Genomic DNA, 21,730 nt, shown 5'->3' with positions numbered 1-21,730 from the left:
ACATTTAAGTCAGTCAACATTCTCTGATTCTCTACTGGGGATTGCAAACCCTCATTCAGTCCCCAGATGCAATAATCTCTGTTCTTCCTTCCAGCTTCCTGAGGTAGAACGATGTTCTTTTTGAAGCCCTAGGGAGGAGTAAGCTTATCTGCCAATTGATGTCTCTCATGCTGGCATAAACCTGTAGTGTATCACCTTTCTTTTACCTGGGTAAAAGAGTGGAACTTATTTATCTGAGCCCTTTTGACAGAGTTCAATATACTATGTACACAGAGAAAGAAAATACATAATTCTCAAATGTTTCATATGCAAGCTAGAAGATAAAATGAATTGCTTACCAACATATTGCTTCCAAAATTCAGTCTACAAAGAAAAAGGAGAGGTTAATGGCAGCATTTAAAATGTTTTGGATTTTATTCCTTCTCTTTTATACCATTTATAATACACATATATGTATAGATATTTTAAAATTACAAGGAGAAGTTTTTGTCTTTTTAAAAAAGGTTTACTATTTTTTGTTCTGTATCTGAAGGATGTTTTGTGGAAATACTCACAGCTTTTTCGGTGTTTTCAAAAACTTCTCGTGCTTCTTCAAAACTACACTTCTCTTCCATACATTCTCTCTCCAGATTCCCTTGAACAAACTCTTCCAATTTACCTGAATTATATCTCTTTGGCCGATTCAGAACTTTGGTGGCATTTTCATGATTGAGAAAAACTGAAATTTGAAAGAGCTATTATTTAGCTTTATGAAAATGAAAATATTATGAAAATTAAATACAACTCTTAGTTGTATTAACTCTTAGGGAAGGTTTTTTTTTAATATAAGTAATCCTAAAGCCAATTTATCTTTGGGGAAATGGAGCCAAAAATCTATGATGTGCTCATGGTACTGTATACACATGGAGACTGAGGAATTAAAATTAAATTTTACCTTTAGTCAAGAGAGCTCCACTAATAAAAGGTCAGATTTTTCATTGTATTTGAATTTACTTTGCATGAAAAAGGAAGTTCTTTTTGTTATATAGAATGTATTCTTTTTAAATTTTTTTTATTTATTTTAATTGTTGTTCAAGTACAGTTTTCTGTCTATTACTCCCATAGAAAGTTCTTAAGTAAACAGTTAACTTTATCTTTTGTTATCATTTGAAAATAGCTAATTGCAGATCCTCGCAAGGTGGTCCGACCCCCTCCCTCCAACCCTGATGACAGGGCTCTATTTTAAGGATGCAGTTGCCCAAATTACTTTGTAACAAATTTCTCTTGGAAGAACAGAAGCCTAACTGTGGTCCAACTCCAGATGCAACCACAGGGGCTCACTAGATTTAAAAGAAAAAACACTGCCTTCATTGCTTTTATCTTCAGACTCACAACACCTTCAGTTGCCATTTCAGAGATGTAAATTCAGTTGTAGGAATTTCAGTGATGTAAATCTTCCCCTGGGATTCAGGATATGGTTTATCTTAGGTGTGACTGCCTAGCCTGTGGAGAGACTCCTGAGCTCTAGAGGACTGACATCTCTAACCAATTCTCCCAATTCCCCTCTTAAATCTCCCCACTCTTAAATCTCCCTCTTCCTATATCTCTGCCTCCCTCTATAGATATATAAATAGACACAAATCTATTATTTATATCTATATCTATAATTAATAACAGGAACTCAGGAAGTTGCCTGGAGTTGTTTCTTTCTTCAAGAGACTATCTGACACCATCTCAGAGGACCAGGTGCTTCTAAGATGAACTTTCCAGGACATTTTGGGACTGCTTTCTCATTAACTCCAAAAGAAGTGTAAAAAAAGAAACTAAACTATATTCCCCTATTTTCATTGCAGCTCTTCCCTTTAGGGACCCTTCCAGTCTCTTAACAACCTTGCTTTTCTCTTGTTCAGCAAATAACCCTTGGGATTCACCTGCCAACTTTCTCCATTTCCTTCACTCCTTCAGTGCTGCAATATCCTGCAGTCCCAACCCTTAGATCAGTGCAGCCATCTGTGCCTTCCTTCTATTCTGAGGCACCTGAGCACCGTGGGATACAATTCCCATGCTACAGGTAGATGCCACCACATATTGATGCCTCCCAGTCTCCACCAGGCCCTCCTCCCTGCTGGGTAATTCTTTTGCTTGGTCCTGGGCACATCTATAATATCATCTATGTCTGCATCCATTTACAGTGTGGTCTAGTGGAGAAACAGAGTTGTGGAGTCAGATCAGACACCTCTGGATTTCAATCTACCATATGTTGGCTGTGAGATCACTAGATCTCATAAGAACCTGATAAAGATTATGTGAGATCACATAATCTTTGAAGCTTAACTTGGTTCAATGCAAAATGGGTTTACTAGTACAATAATACAAATATGTACCTGAAAGTGTTGTTGATAGGATCCATGAGATAATAATATGTGTAGGCTGGTATATGGGGGGGCAAAACACCTGAAATTTATTTATTAAAAAATTGTATATTTACTTTTACATGTTTAAACCTCAGTCACCTTCAAAGTACTCTCCATTTGATGCAATACACCTATCAAGATGTTTTTTCCACTGCTCAAAATAGTTTTTGAACTCAATGATTTTGATGCCTTTTAGTGCTTCTTCCATTTTTTTGTTTTATCCCTTCCACATTGGCAAAATGTTTCCCTGTAAGGACTCTTTTCATCCAGGAACAACAATAACAAAAGAGTTGCTCAAGATGAGATCGGTTAAATGGAGGTGGGGTGTGTGTGGAGCACAGAGGTAATGCTGCTTGTGGTCAAAAACTGCTGAACACTCATCAGTGTGGGCAGGTGTACTCATAAATCACCCATCTTGAAATAGGCAAACACTTTGAAAAATTCTTTAAAAAATTCACTGAGCCCAAACTCAGCCTCTCACAACTATGCCAGCTGGTACACTGGTACAGATGGGTTCCTAGAACACTCACGTAGTGGGAGAAGCCTGTACTACAAGGCCCTCACCCTCCAGAAGATAATTCTGGGTTGTTTGTCCCCTCATATGTTGGTTATCGGCCTCTCTCCCTCCCTCCCTTCCTTCCTTCCTTGAAAATAGAACTGGATCTCAAATTGAAGGGACTCTGAATTTGCTGTGCAGGTTACTTTGTGTTCATGTAGATGGTCTTAAGTATGTTAACCTGTGAAACTTACACTGTCTCAGAATTTTCTCAATTCCCTTTAGGTCTTTAATGATCTTTTCTGATGCTCCTTCCCTTCTTTTCTGTCATGTAATGAAATGACTGTTGTCAGGATCAGCTATGGCCTCCTAAAGAATAATTCTGAGTTTATGTATTTCCTGACTGCTCTGAAACATTCCTAATTATTGATCTTTCCCTTTTCAGGACATTCTTTCCATGAAATCACTCTACTCTGGTTCTCCTCTTTGCTCTAACTCTTGTTATTCATCTGCCACTTGAATCAGTTAATTCACCTCCTCTGCCTGCCCTGAAAATGTTCAGAGTTCTCCCAGGCTCCAGCTTCAGCCTTTTTCCTTTTCATGCTATCCATCCTTGCCAAGGCCAGGACTGCAATAAGGTAAACAAGGCATTTAGGGCACAAAATAGAAGGAGGCACTCTCTTTTAGTGTGTACAAGTATACCGATGTCCTACTAGCCTTGCTTGCCTCACCCTAGTACAGCTCTGGCTTTTTAAACACAATTTTCTGAACACTCACTACTGTCAGGCATTATACTAAGTGACACAATACCCATATTCACTTCACTTCCTGGATCGTCATTCATATAGTTGTAACTACTGTTATTTGATGGTGAGTTCCAGATATTTATCACTGGTCAGATACATCTTCTGAATTCCAGATCCCTAACTGTACACTGCAAAATGACAGAGTGCTGATGTTTATTTAATGATTCTGATGTGCTGTACACTGTACTCAGTGATTTGCTAACATTGTTTCATTCCATACTCGCAATGGTTTCATAAGATAGGCACTGTCATTTTATTTTTGGAATTGAGAAAAACAGAGATTCTGAGAGGTTCCGTAATTTGCCCCAGGTAATATAGTAATGTGTCAGAGCCAGGATTTCGACTCTGGCAGTCAGATGCACAGTTCATGCTTTCAGGCCCTAGGTTGTGACCAGTAATAACATAAAAATGACCAGAACATACTCAGTACACTTTCTCTAAATCTGTTCCTCTCCCATACCCAGATGGTTAAGTCTTACCATTTCTACTTCCTTAATATTACTTGAATTCCTTTTCCTCCTCTGTCTATATAGGTAATGTCCATGTTCTGGCCCCCCCTGCCTTCCCTGGATGATTACAATAGCCTCAAGATTGGTCTCCTGTAGTCTTGCTACCCCTTCCTCAGACAGTTGATTATAATGTTGCCAGCCTGAGCAACCAAAATCAGCCATCAGTGGTAATCGTTTGTACTTCCGATGAGTCCAAAATGGCTTTCTAAAAGGAGTATTTTTAAGATTCTCTTGCTCTCTTTCTTTCTCTCTCTCTCTCTCTCTCTCTCTCTCTCTTTCTTTCTTTCTTTCTTCTTTTTAGAGAGGGAAAGAGAGGGAGAAAGAGAAGAAGAGAAACATCAATGTGTGGTTGCCTGTTACGTGCCCCCTACCTGGGACCTGGCCCACAACCCAGGCATGTGATCTGACTGCGAATCGAACCAGTGACCCTATGCTTCACAGGCTGGCTGGCATTCAACCCACTGAGCCACACCAGCCAGGGCCACATTGCTTTCTATTATCCAAACTCTTTAGTTTATGGCTTTTATTATCTGATTACCTGACCCTGCCTTGGTATCCTGCCTCACTTGTCATATTCAACACTCAAAACATAATGAGTTATTGAAAGCCTTCACATTCTTTGTGGATCTGGATGTTTGCACATGAGTGATCCTCTGTGCCTAGAAAGCCCTAGATGAGACATTCAAGGGTGAATCTATTCATTTTTAAGGCCCAGCTCAAAATATTATCTCTATGTTAAGTGTTTCCCTGGTTAATGTATTTCATTTTCTATGGTCCTTTAGCACCTGGTACACATTTTAGCACATTATATTAAATTATCTTTCCTGACTTTATGGTGCCTTAGGCCAAAGAGGGGAGTCTGGTTTGTCCCCATGTCCCTAGTACCTTGCCACAGTACCTGGCAGCATAGTAGTAGTCACTTGGTTTTGTGAAGTTTTTTTAAAGTGTATGGATTGATGCTCTCTCTCATTCATTTTATTCTTTGGCCCATGTACTTTACAAACCTGAATTGGTTTCACAGAATAGTTTTGATTTCAAAATCCAAATTGCTGCAGTAAAACCTAGGAGCAGCAGTCATAAAAATGTAACACCTTGGTAGATCATTCATCAAAGCTGCTTTTAGAGGTCAATCCCAAATTAACAGCAGCAGAGAGTGCTGCCTCAATATTGTCCATGCTTAGGGAAAGTCCCCTGCATTTCTCCTCAAAGGCCTTTTTTCTTTGACTTCTTTCACTCCAGAATCACATTTATTTTCTCCTCATATTGTTTGAGGACCATATATCTTATTTTTTTCAGGTTTCTCTATTTTAGTCATTATTTCCCAAGCTCTGAAATCCCAGTTCTTCTTTCTTCTTCCTATTTGTCTTTTCCCCCCAACATCTGAGTTCTTCAAGGGCTCAGCAGCCCTCTTAACATCTCCATCATTTCACTGCTTATCCTGAAGGAAGGCCTTTGGTCCTTTGTCCTGCTGATCTCACACTGAGGAGAAAGGCTTAGCTTTATGTCCTGCTTTGTGAGTTTTCCAGCTAAATTTCTTTATTCCTGGACTCTACCCACTTGGCTAGTTTGATTTAACCTTTGCATTCTTGTATCATTATTTCTGCATTTCAGTCTGACATCATGTCTGGAGTGGGAACCATAGGGCCAGTTGGCTTTCTGGGGACCCTTAGGGTTGGCACCCCTGATCCTGGCACTGTCAGTGACTAGATTTGATTATAGTAGGCTGACAATTAAGTGTGATGAATTCTTCCTGTGAGAACATGCTGTTTGTCTAAATGAGGTAATTTCTTTCCTGTGTGCTTTCCTTTGGGGACCGTGCATAAAGTCACTGAGGCTGTGAAAAAAACAAGTGGTACACATTGCATTAATGAATATCTACCCTTTATGTCAATTCTTCGACTGGCTCTGCTCTCCTAAGAGCTCAAGTATTGAGTTCTCTCATGTATTAACTCTGAGATGTTTAGGGTCAGAGATAAAATAATTTCTTTCTAATCCATGAAAAATGTTGGTGATAAATAACAACTTACTAATAAAAAATTTTTTTAACTAAAACTTTAAGTTGAAGGCCTATAATTTTATGCATTTAAAGAATTAAGACTTCCCCCAAGATGGAGGCATAGGTGGATATCCGTGCCTTCTCACACAACCAAGTTTAGAGACAACTAAATATTAGCAACAGAAAACACAGCCAGAACACAGGAAATTGAACTTTTCGGAAGTCTGTTAACAACAAATTTTTCAGTCTGACCGCGTCATAACCCAGCGACTCTGAGTGGCCCGGCCCAGGTGAACCACCTAAGGCTCTGCTCCTCATCCAGTGGTGCAAAACAGCAGAGGGTGCCATTTCCCCGCTCTGACCACGGCCCCATATACAGCGTCACAACCCAGCGACTTGGGAGTCCAAGGCTCCGCTCCTCACACTTAAAGGGCGCGAAGAGACCAAAAATAGCTCAAGAAGATCTCAAAGCCCCAGAGCCTAGAAATCTAAGCAATGAAGAAATAGCAAAACTCTCAGACGCACAGTTTAAAACATTGGTGATCAGGATCCTCACAGAACTGGTTGATTATAGCCACAAATTAGACAAACATATGAAGGCTAAACTAATTGAAATGAATGGAATTGCACAGGAAACCAATAGCAATGAAAAGGAAACTGGGCCTCAAATCAATGGAGTGGACCAGAAGAAAGCAAATAATGGCCAAACAGAAAAGAGTGAAGAAGCAAGAATTCAAAGAAATGAGGAGAGTCTTAGGAACCTCCAGGACATCTTTAAATGCTCCAACATCCAAATTATAGGGGTACCAGAAGGGGGAAAGGCACAGCCACCAGTGGAAAACTTATTTGAACAAATAATAAAGGAGAATTTCCCCAATCTGGCAAAGGAAATAGACTTCCAGGAAATCCAGGAAGCTCAGAGAGTCCCAAAGAAGTTGGACCCAAGGAGGAACACACCAAGGCACATCATCATTACATTAGCCAAGATTAAAATGAAGGAGAGAATCCTAGAAGCAGCAAGAGATAAGGGGACAGTCACCTACAAAGGAGTCCCCATCAGACTGTCAGTGGATTTCTCAAAAGAGACCTTACAGGCAAGAAGGGGCTGGAAAGTGGTATTCCAAGTCATGAAATCCAAAGACCTACAACCAAGATTGCTCTATCCAGCAAAACTTTCATTCAGAATGGAAGGACAGATAAAGTGCTTCTCAGATAAGATGAAATTCAAGGAGTTCATCATCACCAAGCCCTTATTATATGAAATGTTAAAGGGACTTATCTAAGAAAAAGAAGTTAGAGAAACATGAACAGTGAAAGGACAACAAACTCACAGTTATTAACAACCACACCTAAAACAAAAGCAAACTAAAAGGACAGCTAGATCAGGAGTGGAAACATAGAAATGAAGATCTCAAGGAGGGTTAGCAACAGGGGAGTGGGAGGAGGAGAAGGGGGGAGAAGGTACAGAAAATAAGTAGCATAGACAGTAGGCAGAAAACAGATAGGGGGGCAAGAATAGTAAGGGCAATATAGAATCTAAAGAACTTGAGATACATGGTCATAAACTAAAGGGGGGGCAATGGTGGGGATGGGGGGTAGGGTGGAGGGGAATGAAGGGGGGGAATAGAACAACTGTAACAGCATAATCAATAAAAAATTAAAAAAAAGAATTAAAGGCATGCCTTATTATACAGCTACAAAATTTTGAAACACATCACAGATCTTAAAAATTTTTGTACAGATAAAAGCATCTTTATGGCTTTAATGTTTCCCTTTTTTATTTCAAAGTGAATAGTAAAAATAACTAAAATGACAGTTAATTTTTCTCCATATTCTGCTATTTCCATGTTAAAGCATTTTCCCACTTTAAGGTTTTTTTTAACCAAGGAGATGACTGTTTTCTAAGAGGAATTACATGGTTAAATCCTAAATCCAACAGTATTCATTAAAAAATGTACCATAAGAATTGTAAATCTATTTAGTTTTAAATACTAAGGAGACACAGCTACCAGAGAACCAGTATTTGCCAACACACATGCTGGCTACCACAATCTTAAATATTGCTGTCAAATCCTTATTCATTATTTAGTGAAGAAGACAGCACCAGACATTATATATCTAAGAGACAAGCATACTCAATGTATCTTTTAAAAGGAAACAAACCTGTACATTCAGCACTGAGTAGATATCCTAAAAGGCAGATGGTGACGAGGCCTGGTGATTCTGCCATGATCATGTTCAGGTACTGCATAACCTTTGCTGGAAGATTGTGCAAGCAGCAAGGTTCACCAATTGTTCCAAAGTACAAGCTGAGCTGTATTTACTTCTGGGAAACAATGTCCATCTCCCACAGTGGGTCTGTGGGCTATTTGCAGTAGCTTCTTGGGTTTAGTGAAGAGGATAGGCAGTAGCCACCATTAAACTTCACTCACATTCCATGGACTTTTGTCACCGTGGCTGAGTTGAGGTTGAAGCAGAAAGTGACACATTATTAAAATAAAGGGAGATATGGCTACAGTTTCTCTGGCAGCAAAATTCATCAGAGAAGTCCATCTTATGCTTGTCAAGGAACACCACTGTCTTATAAAGCAATGGAACTTACAAAGGCATTCTGTCACCATCCTTAAAACACCCTCAGTACTTACATATCTTGAGTCACCTGATGGATCTTTTGTGTTCCTTCTCACAATGAGGAGTTTATAAACTTGTTGTGCCATGTACTTATATGGTGAATCCTATGGGCTGTGTCTCAGAACACATGTATTTATGTGTGAATGTATGTGTATACAAATATATGTATGTTGGGGAGCACAGGGAAGGGGATGCTGGGATGGGAGAAATAGACAAAAAACTGTACTTGAAAAATAATGAAATAAAATAAACACAAAAAACCAAATATATGTATGTATTATGTATATAAAATAAATGACTACCATACAGTAATTAATATATTATGCTACTTCACATGTAATATAAAAAACTCATAACATTATACTAACATTTACCTACTATTCTTTGTGCTGTTGTGATACATTTTATTTCTCCATGTTATAAACCCTATATTATATCATTACTTCTATTTTAAGCAATCAATGATTTTTCAAAGAAGTTTAACAATGAGAAAAATAGCTTATATTTCGTCATATATTTGCCATTATAATATTCTTCATTTGCATAGATCCAAGTTTCAATGTATTGTAATTTTTTATCACTCTGAAGAATGTTCTTTAATATTTTTGATAATATAGATCTTCTTATGATGAATTGTCTCAGCTTTTGTTTATTTGACAATGTTTCCATCTTACCTTCATTTTTAAAAGATTTTATTTGTTTATTTTTAGAGAGAGGGGAGGGAGGGAGAAAGAGAGGGAGAGAAACATCAATATATGAGAGAAAGATCTATGAAAGAAACATTTACTGCTTGCCTCTTGTGTGCCCCTAACTGGGACCTGACCTGCAACCCAGGCACGTACCTTAACTAGAAATTGAACCAGCCACCCTTCAGTTCATAGACCAACACTCAATCCACTGAGCCACACCAGCCAGGGCTACCTTCATTTTTAAGAAGTAATTTGGTTCTCTGGCCAGGTGGCTAAGTTGGTTGGAGCATCATTCCATACACCAAAAGTTCATGGGTTCAATTCCTGAGCAGAGCACATGCCTGGGTTGTGGGTTCAATCCCCAGTCAGGGCACATACAGGAGGCAAGTGATCCATGTTTCTCTCTCACATCAATGTTTCTCTTTCTCTCTTTCCCTTTTCTCTCTAAAATCAGTAAAGATATCCTTGGGTGAAGATTAAAAATTTTAAAAATAAATAAATTACAAAGAAAATTAAAATAAATAAACAATAAGAAATTTTCAAAAGATATATCCTTGGGTGAGGATTAGAAAACAAATAAATAAAAATTAAAAAATAACAACCAAGTAAATAAATAAAACATATCCTCAGGTGAGGATTTAAAAATTAGTTACACCTACATAGAAACCTGTACATGAATGTTCAGAGCACATTACTTACAATAGAAAAACCTGTCAACCTTTTGGTGTATGGGATGATGCTACAACCAACTGACCCACCCAACCAGGCTGTGGATATAACTTAAATTTCACCGGGATAAAGGCTTGGGAATGCAATTGCTGGATCATATGGTAGTTAAATGTTTAGTTTTTATTTTTCAAAAGATTTTATTTATTTTTTTGGGGGGGGAAGGAGGGAGAAAGAGAGGAAGAGAAACATCAATGTGTGGTTGTCTCTCATGTGCCCCCTACTGGAGACTTGGCCTGCAACCTAGTCATGTGCCCTGAGTGGGAATGGAACCAGCAACCTTTTGGTTCGCAGTCCATGCCCAATCCATTGAGCCACACCAGCCAGGGATAAATGTTTACTTTTTATTTTTTATTATTTTTTAAATATATTTTTGGCACTATTCTGGAAAAACATTTATTTTTTTAATTAAATTTTATTTAGTTATTTTTCAAGTACATTTTTTTAATCTATTTCTCCCATCCCACCCCACCCCCCCACCCGGTCTCCCCCCTCCCTCCCATTCCCCCCCCCCCACCAGTCCTCATCCCTGTGTCTTTCATACTTGTTCCTCAAAATCCTTCCCCCTTTTTCCCCTTAAATTCCCTTCCCTCTCCCCTCTGGTCACTGCCCACTTGTTCTCTATTTCAGTGTCTTTGTTTTTATTCTGTTTGCTTGTTTGTTTTATTCTTTAGCTTCCTGTCAAAGGTGAGATCATATGGTATTTGTCCTTCAATGCCTGGCCTATTTCACTCAGCATAATGCTTTCCAGTTCCATCCATGTTGTTGCAAAAGGTAGTAGCTCCTTCTTTCTCTCTGCTGCATAGAATTCCATTGTGTATATGTACCATAATTTTTTGATCCATTCATTTACTGACGGGCACCTAGGTTGCTTCCAGCTCTTGGCTATTGTAAATTGTGCTGCTATGAACATTACGGTGCATAGGTTCTTTGAAATTGATGTTTTAGGATTCTTAGGGTATAATCCTAGCAGTGGAATTGCTGGGTCAAAAGGCAGGTCGATTTTTATTTTTCTGAGAAAACTCCATACTGTTTTCCATAATGGTTGTACCAGTCTGCAATCCCACCAACAGTGAACTAAGGTCCCCTTTTCCCCACAACCTCTCCAACATTTGTCATTTGTTGCTTTGTCTATTATAGCCATCCTGACTGGTGTAAAGTGGTATCTCATTGTGGTTTTAATTTGCATCTCTCTGATAGCTAACGATATTGAGCATCTCTTCATGTGTCTCTGGATATTCTGTATGTCCTCTTTAGAGAAGTGTCTGTTCAAGTCCTTTTCCCATTTTTTAATTGGGTTCGATGTCTTCCTAGAGTGGAGTTGTGTAAGTTCTTTGTATATTTTGGAGATTAAACCTTTGTCTGAGGTATCATTGGCAAATATGTTTTCCCATACAGTTGGTTGTCTTTTTAAATGTTTACTTTTTAAATAAACTACCAAACTATTTTCTGCAATGGCTGTGTGACTTTACATTCCTCAGCAATGTATGAGGAATTCAATTTCTCATTCATTGAAAGCTTTTGTTATTATAGAACTATTTTTGTTTCAGACATTTTGATAAGTGTGTAGCAATAGTTCATTGTGTTTTAATTTGTATTTCCCTAATGGCTAATGATGCTGAACACCTTATAATTTACTTATTAACTATCTGCATATCCTGTTCAGTGAAATGTCTGTTTAGGTCTTTTGTCTACTTTCCAATTATACTGATTTTTTTATTGTTGGATTTTTAGAGTTCTTTTTTTCAGTCTCTAAAATTTTTAATTAACTTTTAAATTTTTATTTTATTGTTGTTCAAGTACAGTTGTCTGCATTCCCTCACCCTGCATTTTTAGAGTACTTTATATATTACAGATATGAGTCCGTTGTCAATATATGGTTTGTAAGTATTGTCTTCAAGACTGTAGCTTGTCTTTTAATCTTCTTAAGTTGGTTTTTTTACAGAGGTAAAATTTGTAATTTTGATATAGTCCAATTTAACATTTTTAAATGGATCACACATTTAATGTCACATTTAGAACTTTTGCACTAATATTAATCCTGAAGCTTTTTCCCATTAAAATAATTTTAGTGTATTAAGTTTTAGATTTATACCTGTGTTACATTTTGAGTTAATTTTTGTAGAAGGTATGAGGTTTAGTTTCAACTTCATTTTTGTTGCCTATAAATGTCTCCAGCACCATTCCTCCAGCACCATTTAAAAAAAAGACTGTCCTTCCTCTGTTGAATTACTTGTGCAATTTCACTTAGCATAATAACCTCCAGGTCCATCCATGCTGAAGGATTTCTTTATATCTTTGTCGTAGCACAGACTTTGGAATGGTTGTATAATCTCTGAAATTGTAGTTCATCTAGTCCTAATTGTTATTGAAATTAGGCATTTCTCCCAGGCATTTAAAATAGATTTTTGTAATGTATCTGTATTTAGTTAATTATTAGAGTAGGAGTATTGCTGTGATTTATTATCTCGTACCCAGCCACCGAAGATGTCTGATTATTTTTATTTATTTTTTAAAAAGATTTTATTCATTTACCTTTAGAGGGGAAGGGAAGAAGAGAGAGAGAGAAATATCAATGTATGGTTGCCTTTCGTGTGTCCCCTGTTGAAAACTGGCCTGCAACCCAGGCATGTGCCCTGACTGGGAATTGAACCACAATCCCTTAATTTGCAGGCCCATGCTCAGTCCACTGAGCTACACCAGCCAGGGCTGCTGTGTGATTATTTTTAAATGTCTTTTTCAAAAACTTGATTATAACCTACCTGAAGGTAGGAACATTGTCTGCTGTGTTTATTTTGGGCTGTCTGATATTTACAGGTCATTGTGAAGAAACTAATGAATAAATGAGTGAAATGATGTCTAAATTGCTGGTCACATTGTAGGCACTTGATAAAATAAATGGTACTTTTCTTTCATCTTTGATTTCTGTCAATTGTGTATCATAGTAGTGTGGAAGCTAATATTTCTACCTATTATCAGTAATTTTGCTGCCTTTGAATAAAGAAAGCAAGAGAAAGCATCAGGGAAGCCCATGGAGCTGGAATGTTGAGGTACAACTGGCTGACCTACTTATTATACAGGTTTACTGGATGGAGCTCAGTCTTATAACTGACAGCCAGTTGTCAGGATATAAGGATTTGACTTTTTTTCCCATTTTATAGTTTTGAGATTTAGATTGCACTAGTGGATGATTTGTGAAGTAAACCCTCTCATAGTTCAGCTGCAGAAGCATGTTAAGTTGTACTTAATCTCTTTATGAATTCTAACTGGAGGGTGCCATGATAATCACTTGGCATACTTTCTGTGTAGGAATCTGCAAATGAGGAAAGGAGCTCAAGGAAAATGAGGTACAATTGTATAGCATATTGTGACTACATGGATAAAAGAGAACAGAGAGGATGCCATTCTACCCAAGTTAGGTATTAAGGTTTTTCACATATAAGAAAATAATGCTATGAAAGTAGCTGACTTTTAATACATATCTCTGATTCTTATAAAGGTAGTTGTTGCCCCCCTGCATTCTAGAATCAAGAGCCATGTTGGTAGGATGTAGGCTATTATAAGTCAGCCAGACATTCTGGTTACCAATCGTTATGACACAAATTGAGGGTAAAGAATTTATACTTGATAATTTTTCAAAAAAGATGTTCTAAGAAAAATGCATTGACTTGTCTGAAATTCTTAAATTATTATTGTCAAAGTTGTGACATTTTTAGAAGAGAAGCATCATGTTGCCTCCAAATATAATACATCATAGCAGATGAAACGTAAAAGGAATTTTCAAGTATTTAAATACGACAATGTTCTTTTGATTTTTAAAGCATTTTATTTTCTTTGGGAGCCAAATGTTTCTACATTTAAACAATTCATTTGCTCTCCCATCTTGGGAGTCAAGTAGAAGCAGATTCCTTCTAGTTTTCCAAGCATTCAATACTTTGGCTTATATGTGGGCAGCATTTTAAAATTGACAGAGCCTACTCCCATTCATTTTCATATTTGGATCTCACAGCAACCATTTGAGATAGGCAGGCAAAAGAGTGATTGTCTTGTAGGTATGGAAACCAAGACTCTTAAAAACTGGCTAGTATTCTTGCCTTTATCTCATTCTGCTGTAACACAAGCTGAGTTGATGTTTGAACCAGCTTAGTTATTTTTTGTTCAACCATCTTTTTTTTTAATTTATTGAGTTATTTTTCAAGTACAGTTTTCTTTTGTCAATTTCTCCCATCCCAACCCCCCCTCCACCCCGTCTCCCCACCTCCCTCCCATCCCCTCCCTCCCCACAGACCTCATCCCTGTGTCTTTCATACTTGTTCTTCAAAATCCCTCCTCATTTTTCCCCCCTTAAATTCCCTTCCCTCTCCCCTCTGGTGGCTGCCCACTTGTTCTCTATTTTAGTGTCCTTGTTTTTATTCTATTTGCTTGTTTATTTTGTTATTTAGCTTCCTGTTAAAGGTGAGATCATATGGTATTTGTCCTTCAATGCCTGGCCTATTTCACTCAGCATAATGTTCAACCATCTTAATGACCCCAATTTTACTTTTACTAGACAAAAATGAGTAAGTAAATTTTTGAATTCTTACTGGATCAAAGACCTATTCTTCTCAAATATTTAATTAGATTTTTACATAGTAACTTACCTTGAACTCTGCTCTCATCTGAGAAATTCTGTCATGGTACAATCTGTCTGGGAAGAAAATATGAAATGGTAAAAAAAAATGCAGGTTGAAATGAAGTGCCTGATTTTAATTTTTTGGGGGGAAGATAGCTTTTCTACTCAAATGGCAGAAATGAGTGGTAAGAAAGGCAGGGCTTTACAGTAGAATAGGCAAACATGATTATTAATTTGTTAATAAAACACATTTTGTTTCTGTAGCATTTATCACTTTCCTTCTATTGAGTCTACTATGTTTTTCTATTGATGATGAAGTACCAGATAAAAAATAATCAGACTTGGTAATTTTGTTTATAGCTATAACTGATTATAGCCATTTTATGTAGCACAATGAAAAAAAATTAGCCTGGGTTGGATGAATCTGCCTTTTTTATGGCTTATTGAATTGTCAATAATACTTCATAACTTTGCAAGTTATTTTTATAAAACTTTAGGCCTGAAAAATTGGCCTTGGCTTTGATGGGGCCCCAGGGGCTGGGAGCCTGTCTGCTTAGTTACCTCATCTCCTTTTCCGTCTCTATTGCTTCAAAGGTTCTGTCTCCTTCTCTCTCTATGTCTCTCTCTCTCCCCCTCTCCCTCTCCCTCTCTCTCTCTCTCTCTCTCTCACACACACACACACACATACACACACACACACACACACACTTTCCACCTACAAATAGTAAATAGTTGGCTGGACTTAACATTCTAATAAACGTAGAGTTACTTTAATACATTTATCTCATTCTTCTGAATTGACCAGTTGCCTTGGAATTTTAATTTATTCAAAGAACATTTAGCGAGGGTTCGTGCGTTGCACATGCTCGCGATTGGGAAGGGGTGGTGCCAGCCATGGCCGGCGATGGTGACAGTGATGGCAAGCCCACCCCACTTAACCACAAACTGACTAACTGCCACGGTGAGCCCTTCCTGATTGGGGTCAGTGAGGGCACGGCCAGTGGCAAGTCCTTCTTTTGTCTAAAGGTTGTGCAGCTTCTGCAGCAGAGCAAAATAGTGTGCCAACAGAAGCAGGTGGTCATCCTGAGCCAGGACAACTTCTACTGCATCCTCACTTCAGAGCAGAAGACTGAAGCCCTGAAAGGTTAGTTCAATTTCCATCACCAAGATGCCTTGACAATGAACCCATTCTCAAAACTCTCAAAAAAAAATCACCAAAGGGCAAACCGTACAGATTCTGGTGTACAACTTTGTGTTCCATTCCTGGAAGGAGGAGACAGTCACTGTCTACCCCACAAAAGTGGTCCTGTTTGAATGTAGTTTGGCCTTCTACTCCCAGGAAGTGTGAGACCTGTTCCAGTTGAAGATCTTCCTGGACTCGGATGTGGACACCTGGCTCTCCCGCATTAAGAGATGTCAGTGAAAGAGCGCAGGACCTGGAGGAGATTTTATCTCAACACGTTATGTTCACCAAATGTGCCTTTGAGGAATTCTGCTTGCCAACAAAGAAATACATGGATGTGATAATTCCTAGAGGGGTAGACAATCCAGTGGCCATCAACTTCATCATGCAGCACATCCAGGGACATCCTGAATGGAGGACTTTCCAAGCAGAAGACCAATTGTTATCTCAATGGCTACATGGCTGAATGCAAGAACCAGCCCTCAGAGTCTAGCATCTGACTGCACTGACTGTGTCTGCCTCCAGCTGGCTGCTCCAAAAGACGGAAGGAGGCAGGAGGCGGCAGGGACTCTGGTTGTCTCTACACACAGTTTCCTATGACACTGTGTATTTAAGAAAACAGTATGTAGGTGAAATGCCCTTAATCTTGAAACAGAAGTTGACCCTGAGCCTACATGATGAACTGTGCCAACTGTTACTGGTGATTATGAAGCCAATGTGTAACCAGTTATATATACATTAATATTTATGGAGTACCCACTATGTGCTATGTACTGTTCTAGGGCTTAGGGGTAAAGCAGAGAAGAAGACAGTAATAAATCTCTGACCTCATAGAATATACATTCAAGTGTTAGGAGAGAAAAATTAAACAATAAATGAAATGGTGCTATATGTCATTTATGTACTCTATGTCATTGTTATGGAGTGGGGGGATGTGGGGGGATACGGAGTGGCTGTGGGTAAATGGGAGATGGTGCTATTCAGGATTGTGTGGCAAGGGAAGGCCTCACTGAGAGGGCGCTCTTTCTGTGAAGACTTGAAGAAGTTCAAGGAATGATACATGCAGGTATCTGGGGAAGACAACAGGCCAGGTGGAGGGAGAACATCAAGTACAGAGTCCCTGAGATAGACCTATGTGTAGCCAAGTCTGTGAAATGTCAGATGTTTGGAGCTGAGTAAAGAAGGCAGAGAATGGTAGGAGACAAAGTCATAGGTCACATGGAAGAGCAGATAATTGGAGGGTCTTGTAGTTCAGCACAAGGACTTGAAGAGGTTGGAGCCCACTACAAGGGTTTTCATAGAAAAGCAGTATGATCTGATATGTGTTAACTGGATCACTCTGACTGCTGTGTTGAAAACAGACTTAAAGAAGCCACAGCAGAAGCAGCAATCTGTGCTGGACCAGTACAGTAAGAGAGATGGGGTTCTAGATGTATTCTGAAGGTATTACTGACAGGGATTCCTTCTCATGGAGTGTGACTGCGAGAAGTCAGGATGACTCTAAGGATTTTGCCAGAACAACAGGAATTATGGGATTGTTATGAATTTAGATGGAGAAAATTGAGGAGGAACAGGTTTAGGAGGAAAGTCTGGGTTTTGGTTTTGGACATGTTAAATTTGAGATGCCTATTAAATATTCAAGTGGAGCTATTGAGGAGGTAGGTGGATATACATATCTTGGCTTCAGAAGATATATATATACCCCCACCCCCCCACACACAGGATGGGGCAAAAGTAGTTTTACAGTTGTTCATATGGAAAATAGTACAATCAATAAATGATAATACAAGAATAAATGGTGTTTCACATACTCACAACTGTAAACCTACTTTTGTGACACCATATATATGAGATGTCAGCATATAGGTGAAAAGATGCGGGGCATCTCTAATAGTGTCAACAATAAAAATAAAACAACAACAAAAATATGAAACAGAGGAATTCACCAAGGGAGTAAGTGTAGAGAAGGGAAGATGTGTGAACACTGGGCCATGTGACCCTTTAACATTTAAAGGTCAACAAGTTTGGGAAGACTGAAATAGAGATGCCATTGAGGTGATCAGAGAGACCCCATGTATATGGCTGACATAGTAAATGCAGAACAAAATTTGTTGTTTCCAGGAGTCCCATCACTCTGTTAGACCTTGCACTCTCCCTCAGTTCTGGGGGAGGGCTTCAGAGCTGACTGTATGTAAGGGAATTCCTCACTCATTTAAATATTTGGTGGGAGATAATTTCCTCATAATTTTGTTACAAGGTGGCAAATATACTGGGCAGTGACAAATGTGTCAAAGCAAATATTATAATAGAACCACTTTTTGTTCTAGTGAATGCAATATATTATCATTAAGACATCATTGTACTCCATCATCATTACAGGTCAATTTAGTACTTTGCCAATGTCTGCCTGTCTTTTTTTTTTTTTTTTTTTTTTTGATTTGGGGGGTAGGATAGAGAAGAGCCGATAGAGACCAACCAATTGAACATTTGACATTGTTATTCTTACATTCAACATTAGGTAACACAAAACAGGACCCAAAAGCTGTTTTTCACCTCAGTCACCATCCTTGCTATACAACTATCTTCTAAAGTGGAAGGTCAGGGCCACATATGTTATGAACTGAAAGCTCAGCCCAACTTTTGGTCCTTTGCTCTTTGACTTTTACCTTCCCTGAAAGTTGTCTGTCAGTATCTGCCATTTGTAAGAAACAATTTAGAAAATCAGTGAGCTGATGCAAATTCTGAGCATAGCTTCAAGTCCCAGGTGAGCTTTCCTAAAGCACAGTGGCACTGCAGCATCCTCACTGGTACCTAGGAATAGTACTAATTAATTTTCAGTGCCTTTTCCCACCTGAGAATTTTGGTCAGAAAGACTCATTTATGAAAGATGGCCTGGAGCATATTTAAGCACAGAGCCCTTTAATTGGTGTGAGTGAGCAACAGTTGGACTTTCTGAATTGAGTTCTGCCATGGTTAACCAGAGTGCATAGAGACAACACTAATTGCCTCTTAGATTCCAAAAGGAGAAGAGAGAAGGGAAAAAAGAAAACCAAGGAGGAAATAGTCTGACTGCCTTACTCCACAGGCATTGTTTCTGTGCTTTGTTTCTTCATATGAACTCTACTTTGAAAAGAAAATATTTGAATTATAAACAGGCAGTGGAGCAGTGGGACTCCATAATACTTTTTGTAATTTGATATAAAATTTCAAAAATCTTTCTTTGAGTCCATATCTTTCTGAAGGGAAAGGGCTTAATGTTTGAACCTGTTAGGTTTTCTGAAAACTTCATTTTCTTTTTGGGATAGGCTTATTGAATTTAGTCCCCTGTTGCTTTAAATACTGAAACATTCGCTTGGCAATGATACACATACATATATGCACACACATGCAGTTGGATTTTGAGAGCTTTTTATTTCAAAAGAGAACTGTCATATTAGTGTGAGAATAAAGAGTACGGAATATGTGCTCAATTATAAGATATGTTTTATAAGGAATGAATCATGCTTTTAGGCAGGTAAGCTATATATAAACTCATTTCATAAATACAACATATATGACTGCAAGAGAAATTGGGAAGGGAGACAGAAATACTGGTAATGCTGTCATACTTGTCTTCTGTGCTAAGTTCTTAAAGCCACTGTTCGTGATTAAGAGACAAGCTGGTCACCTGAGGACCTCTCAGGTCACAGTGTGTACGCTTGCACTGATCTGCTAAAAGATCCAGGGGAAAGCATTTCAAGTTTCCCTAATGAGCTTTTCTTAATGTGCTGAAATGAACATGATGAGATACCAAGAGCCAAGCTTTTCCAAGTCCCAGGTCAGCACACCATGGCCAACTACACATAGCACTGCTAGAATCACTGGCACTTTGCTGGCTGGTCAGTCACCACATCCAAAATGTCCATTTTCAAAAATGCTCACCTTGCACCAATTTGTAGGACTTGTCCTTTATTGAATCACTTCAGATTTTGACAACTGGTTTGAAATACTGAATTTTAGGCAATAAAGCATCCTTTTAATTGAAACTGCTCATTGTATGATAAGGTTTTCAGTTCACATGTAGCAGCTACTCACCCTAGCAGGAAATGAAGACAATGGATTTTGCAGTTGTTTTCTCCTAGTGTCCTGTTATTGGAGTATGAGCAGATGTGAATGGAGGACTGTTCTCTGTCATGTTTCTTGGCACAGGCATGTTCCTTGTTGACACCCTTGCTCAGAGCTTTCTCCCTGCCTGTGCCCACAGGCTTTGCCTCACTGCTTAACTTCACCCATGCAGAGCAGTGTGATACAAGACCTGATGATTTTGTGTGAAATTTCCTCCTTCTCTTTATATTTATGCACTCATTTATTCACTCTGTTTTTCTAGAAATGACTATGGGAAAGCTCCTGTGATACTTTGTGTTAAGCGGTAAGCAATACCTGAAAATTACAGAGCTGCAAATAGAATGGTTATAAAATGATAAAGCTGTAACTGTAAGTTACTGAAAAAATATGAGGCAGGCTTCTGGAGAATCTGGGATGACATTGGAGATGATGTGATGCAGACGGCTTCAGAAATGCATATAAATATCAGTTGTTTAAATCTCTCTTGCTCTTCCTTTGTTGTAGAGGTGTCATCCTACCTTCTTTCTGAGGATCTACACCCCCTCCAGGTCCCTGCCAGACTCTGCTCCATCAGGTATCCTCTCTCCACAGTTCTCAAAGTTCTCTTTTTTCCTGGAGGCTTTCTCTCACCTAAAAGATGTTCTCAGGCCTCCCTTAGCTTCCAGCTGATTCCTGTTACCTTACATCACAGCCCTTATCCCTTCTCTGCATTCTGTAGTTATTGAGCTGAAAGTGCTAATTCAGTGTGTATTACAGGCTCAATCATGTCCTCAAAAAATCTGTACACTGAGGTAGTAACCTCAGTACCTCAGCATTTGACCTAATTCAGAAATGGAGTCTTGCCCTGGGTAGCTCAGTTGGTTAGAGCATCATCCACATATGCCAGCGTGGCCAGTTCAATCTCTGGTCAGGACACATGCAGGTGTAAAACAATGAGTGCATCATTGGGTGGGAAAACAAATCTCTCTCTCTCTTTTTTTTTTCTCTCCTCTTTCCATTCTCTAAAAACCAATAAATAAAAATTAAAACAGAAATAGAGTCTTTATAGAAATAATCAAGTTAAAATGGCATCATTAATGTGGGCCTTAATCCAGTAAGACTGATGACCTTATAAAAAAGGAAAATTTGGACACAGAGACTGACAGACACCAAGGGAAAACAATATGAAGACACACAGGGAGGAGATGACCACCTACAAGCCAATGAATGCCTGAGGCCACCAGAAGCATGGAAAGGGACACAAAATAGATTCTCCCTCAGAGCCCTCAGAAGGAACCAACCCTGTTGACAACTTGATCTCAGACTTCTAGCCTCCAGAACTGGCAGACAATACAGTTCTGTTGTTTAGCCCCCCAGTTTGTTGGACTTTGTTAGGGCAGCTCTAGGACACTAGTACAATGAGCACAAATGTGATTTCCTAAGGATAAAATCCAAAGACCCTTTCTTTTTTTTTTTCCAAAGACCCTTTCTTACTCACTTTGGTCAACCCCTTTGACCTATTAGCCACTTTCTGTTTTAAAGTTGGAGGCTCAGCATGATGAAATACAATATGCCAGAGTAGCAGAGTTAGGCCAAGCTGGGCTCA

The 21,730-nt window shown here is 38.7% G+C and overlaps 1 protein-coding gene and 1 pseudogene across 1 annotated transcript in view; one reads left to right on the top strand and one right to left on the bottom strand.

Moving 5' to 3' along the window:
- F9 (coagulation factor IX) overlaps positions 1-8,460 on the bottom strand; it is a 34,157-nt gene extending 25,697 nt beyond the window's left edge. Inside the window, exons 1-3 of the mRNA XM_037127489.2 lie at positions 8,364-8,460; positions 555-718; positions 339-363 (exon numbers count right to left, since the gene is read on the bottom strand). Of these exons, the coding sequence (XP_036983384.1) occupies positions 339-363; positions 555-718; positions 8,364-8,451 (277 nt within the window). The 5' untranslated portion in view covers positions 8,452-8,460. The remainder of the gene's footprint in view (positions 1-338; positions 364-554; positions 719-8,363) is intronic.
- A 7,292-nt stretch (positions 8,461-15,752) lies between these two features.
- Positions 15,753-16,541, top strand: LOC119035954 (uridine-cytidine kinase 2-like; annotated as a pseudogene).
- The last annotated feature ends 5,189 nt before the right edge of the window (positions 16,542-21,730 follow it).

This window comes from Artibeus jamaicensis, unplaced genomic scaffold (genome assembly GCF_021234435.1).
Source record: "Artibeus jamaicensis isolate MK-2021 breed Jamaican fruit bat unplaced genomic scaffold, CSHL_Jam_final contig_240, whole genome shotgun sequence".
Classification (NCBI taxonomy): domain Eukaryota; kingdom Metazoa; phylum Chordata; class Mammalia; order Chiroptera; family Phyllostomidae; genus Artibeus; species Artibeus jamaicensis.
This window is presented reverse-complemented; position numbering and strand designations above follow the sequence as displayed.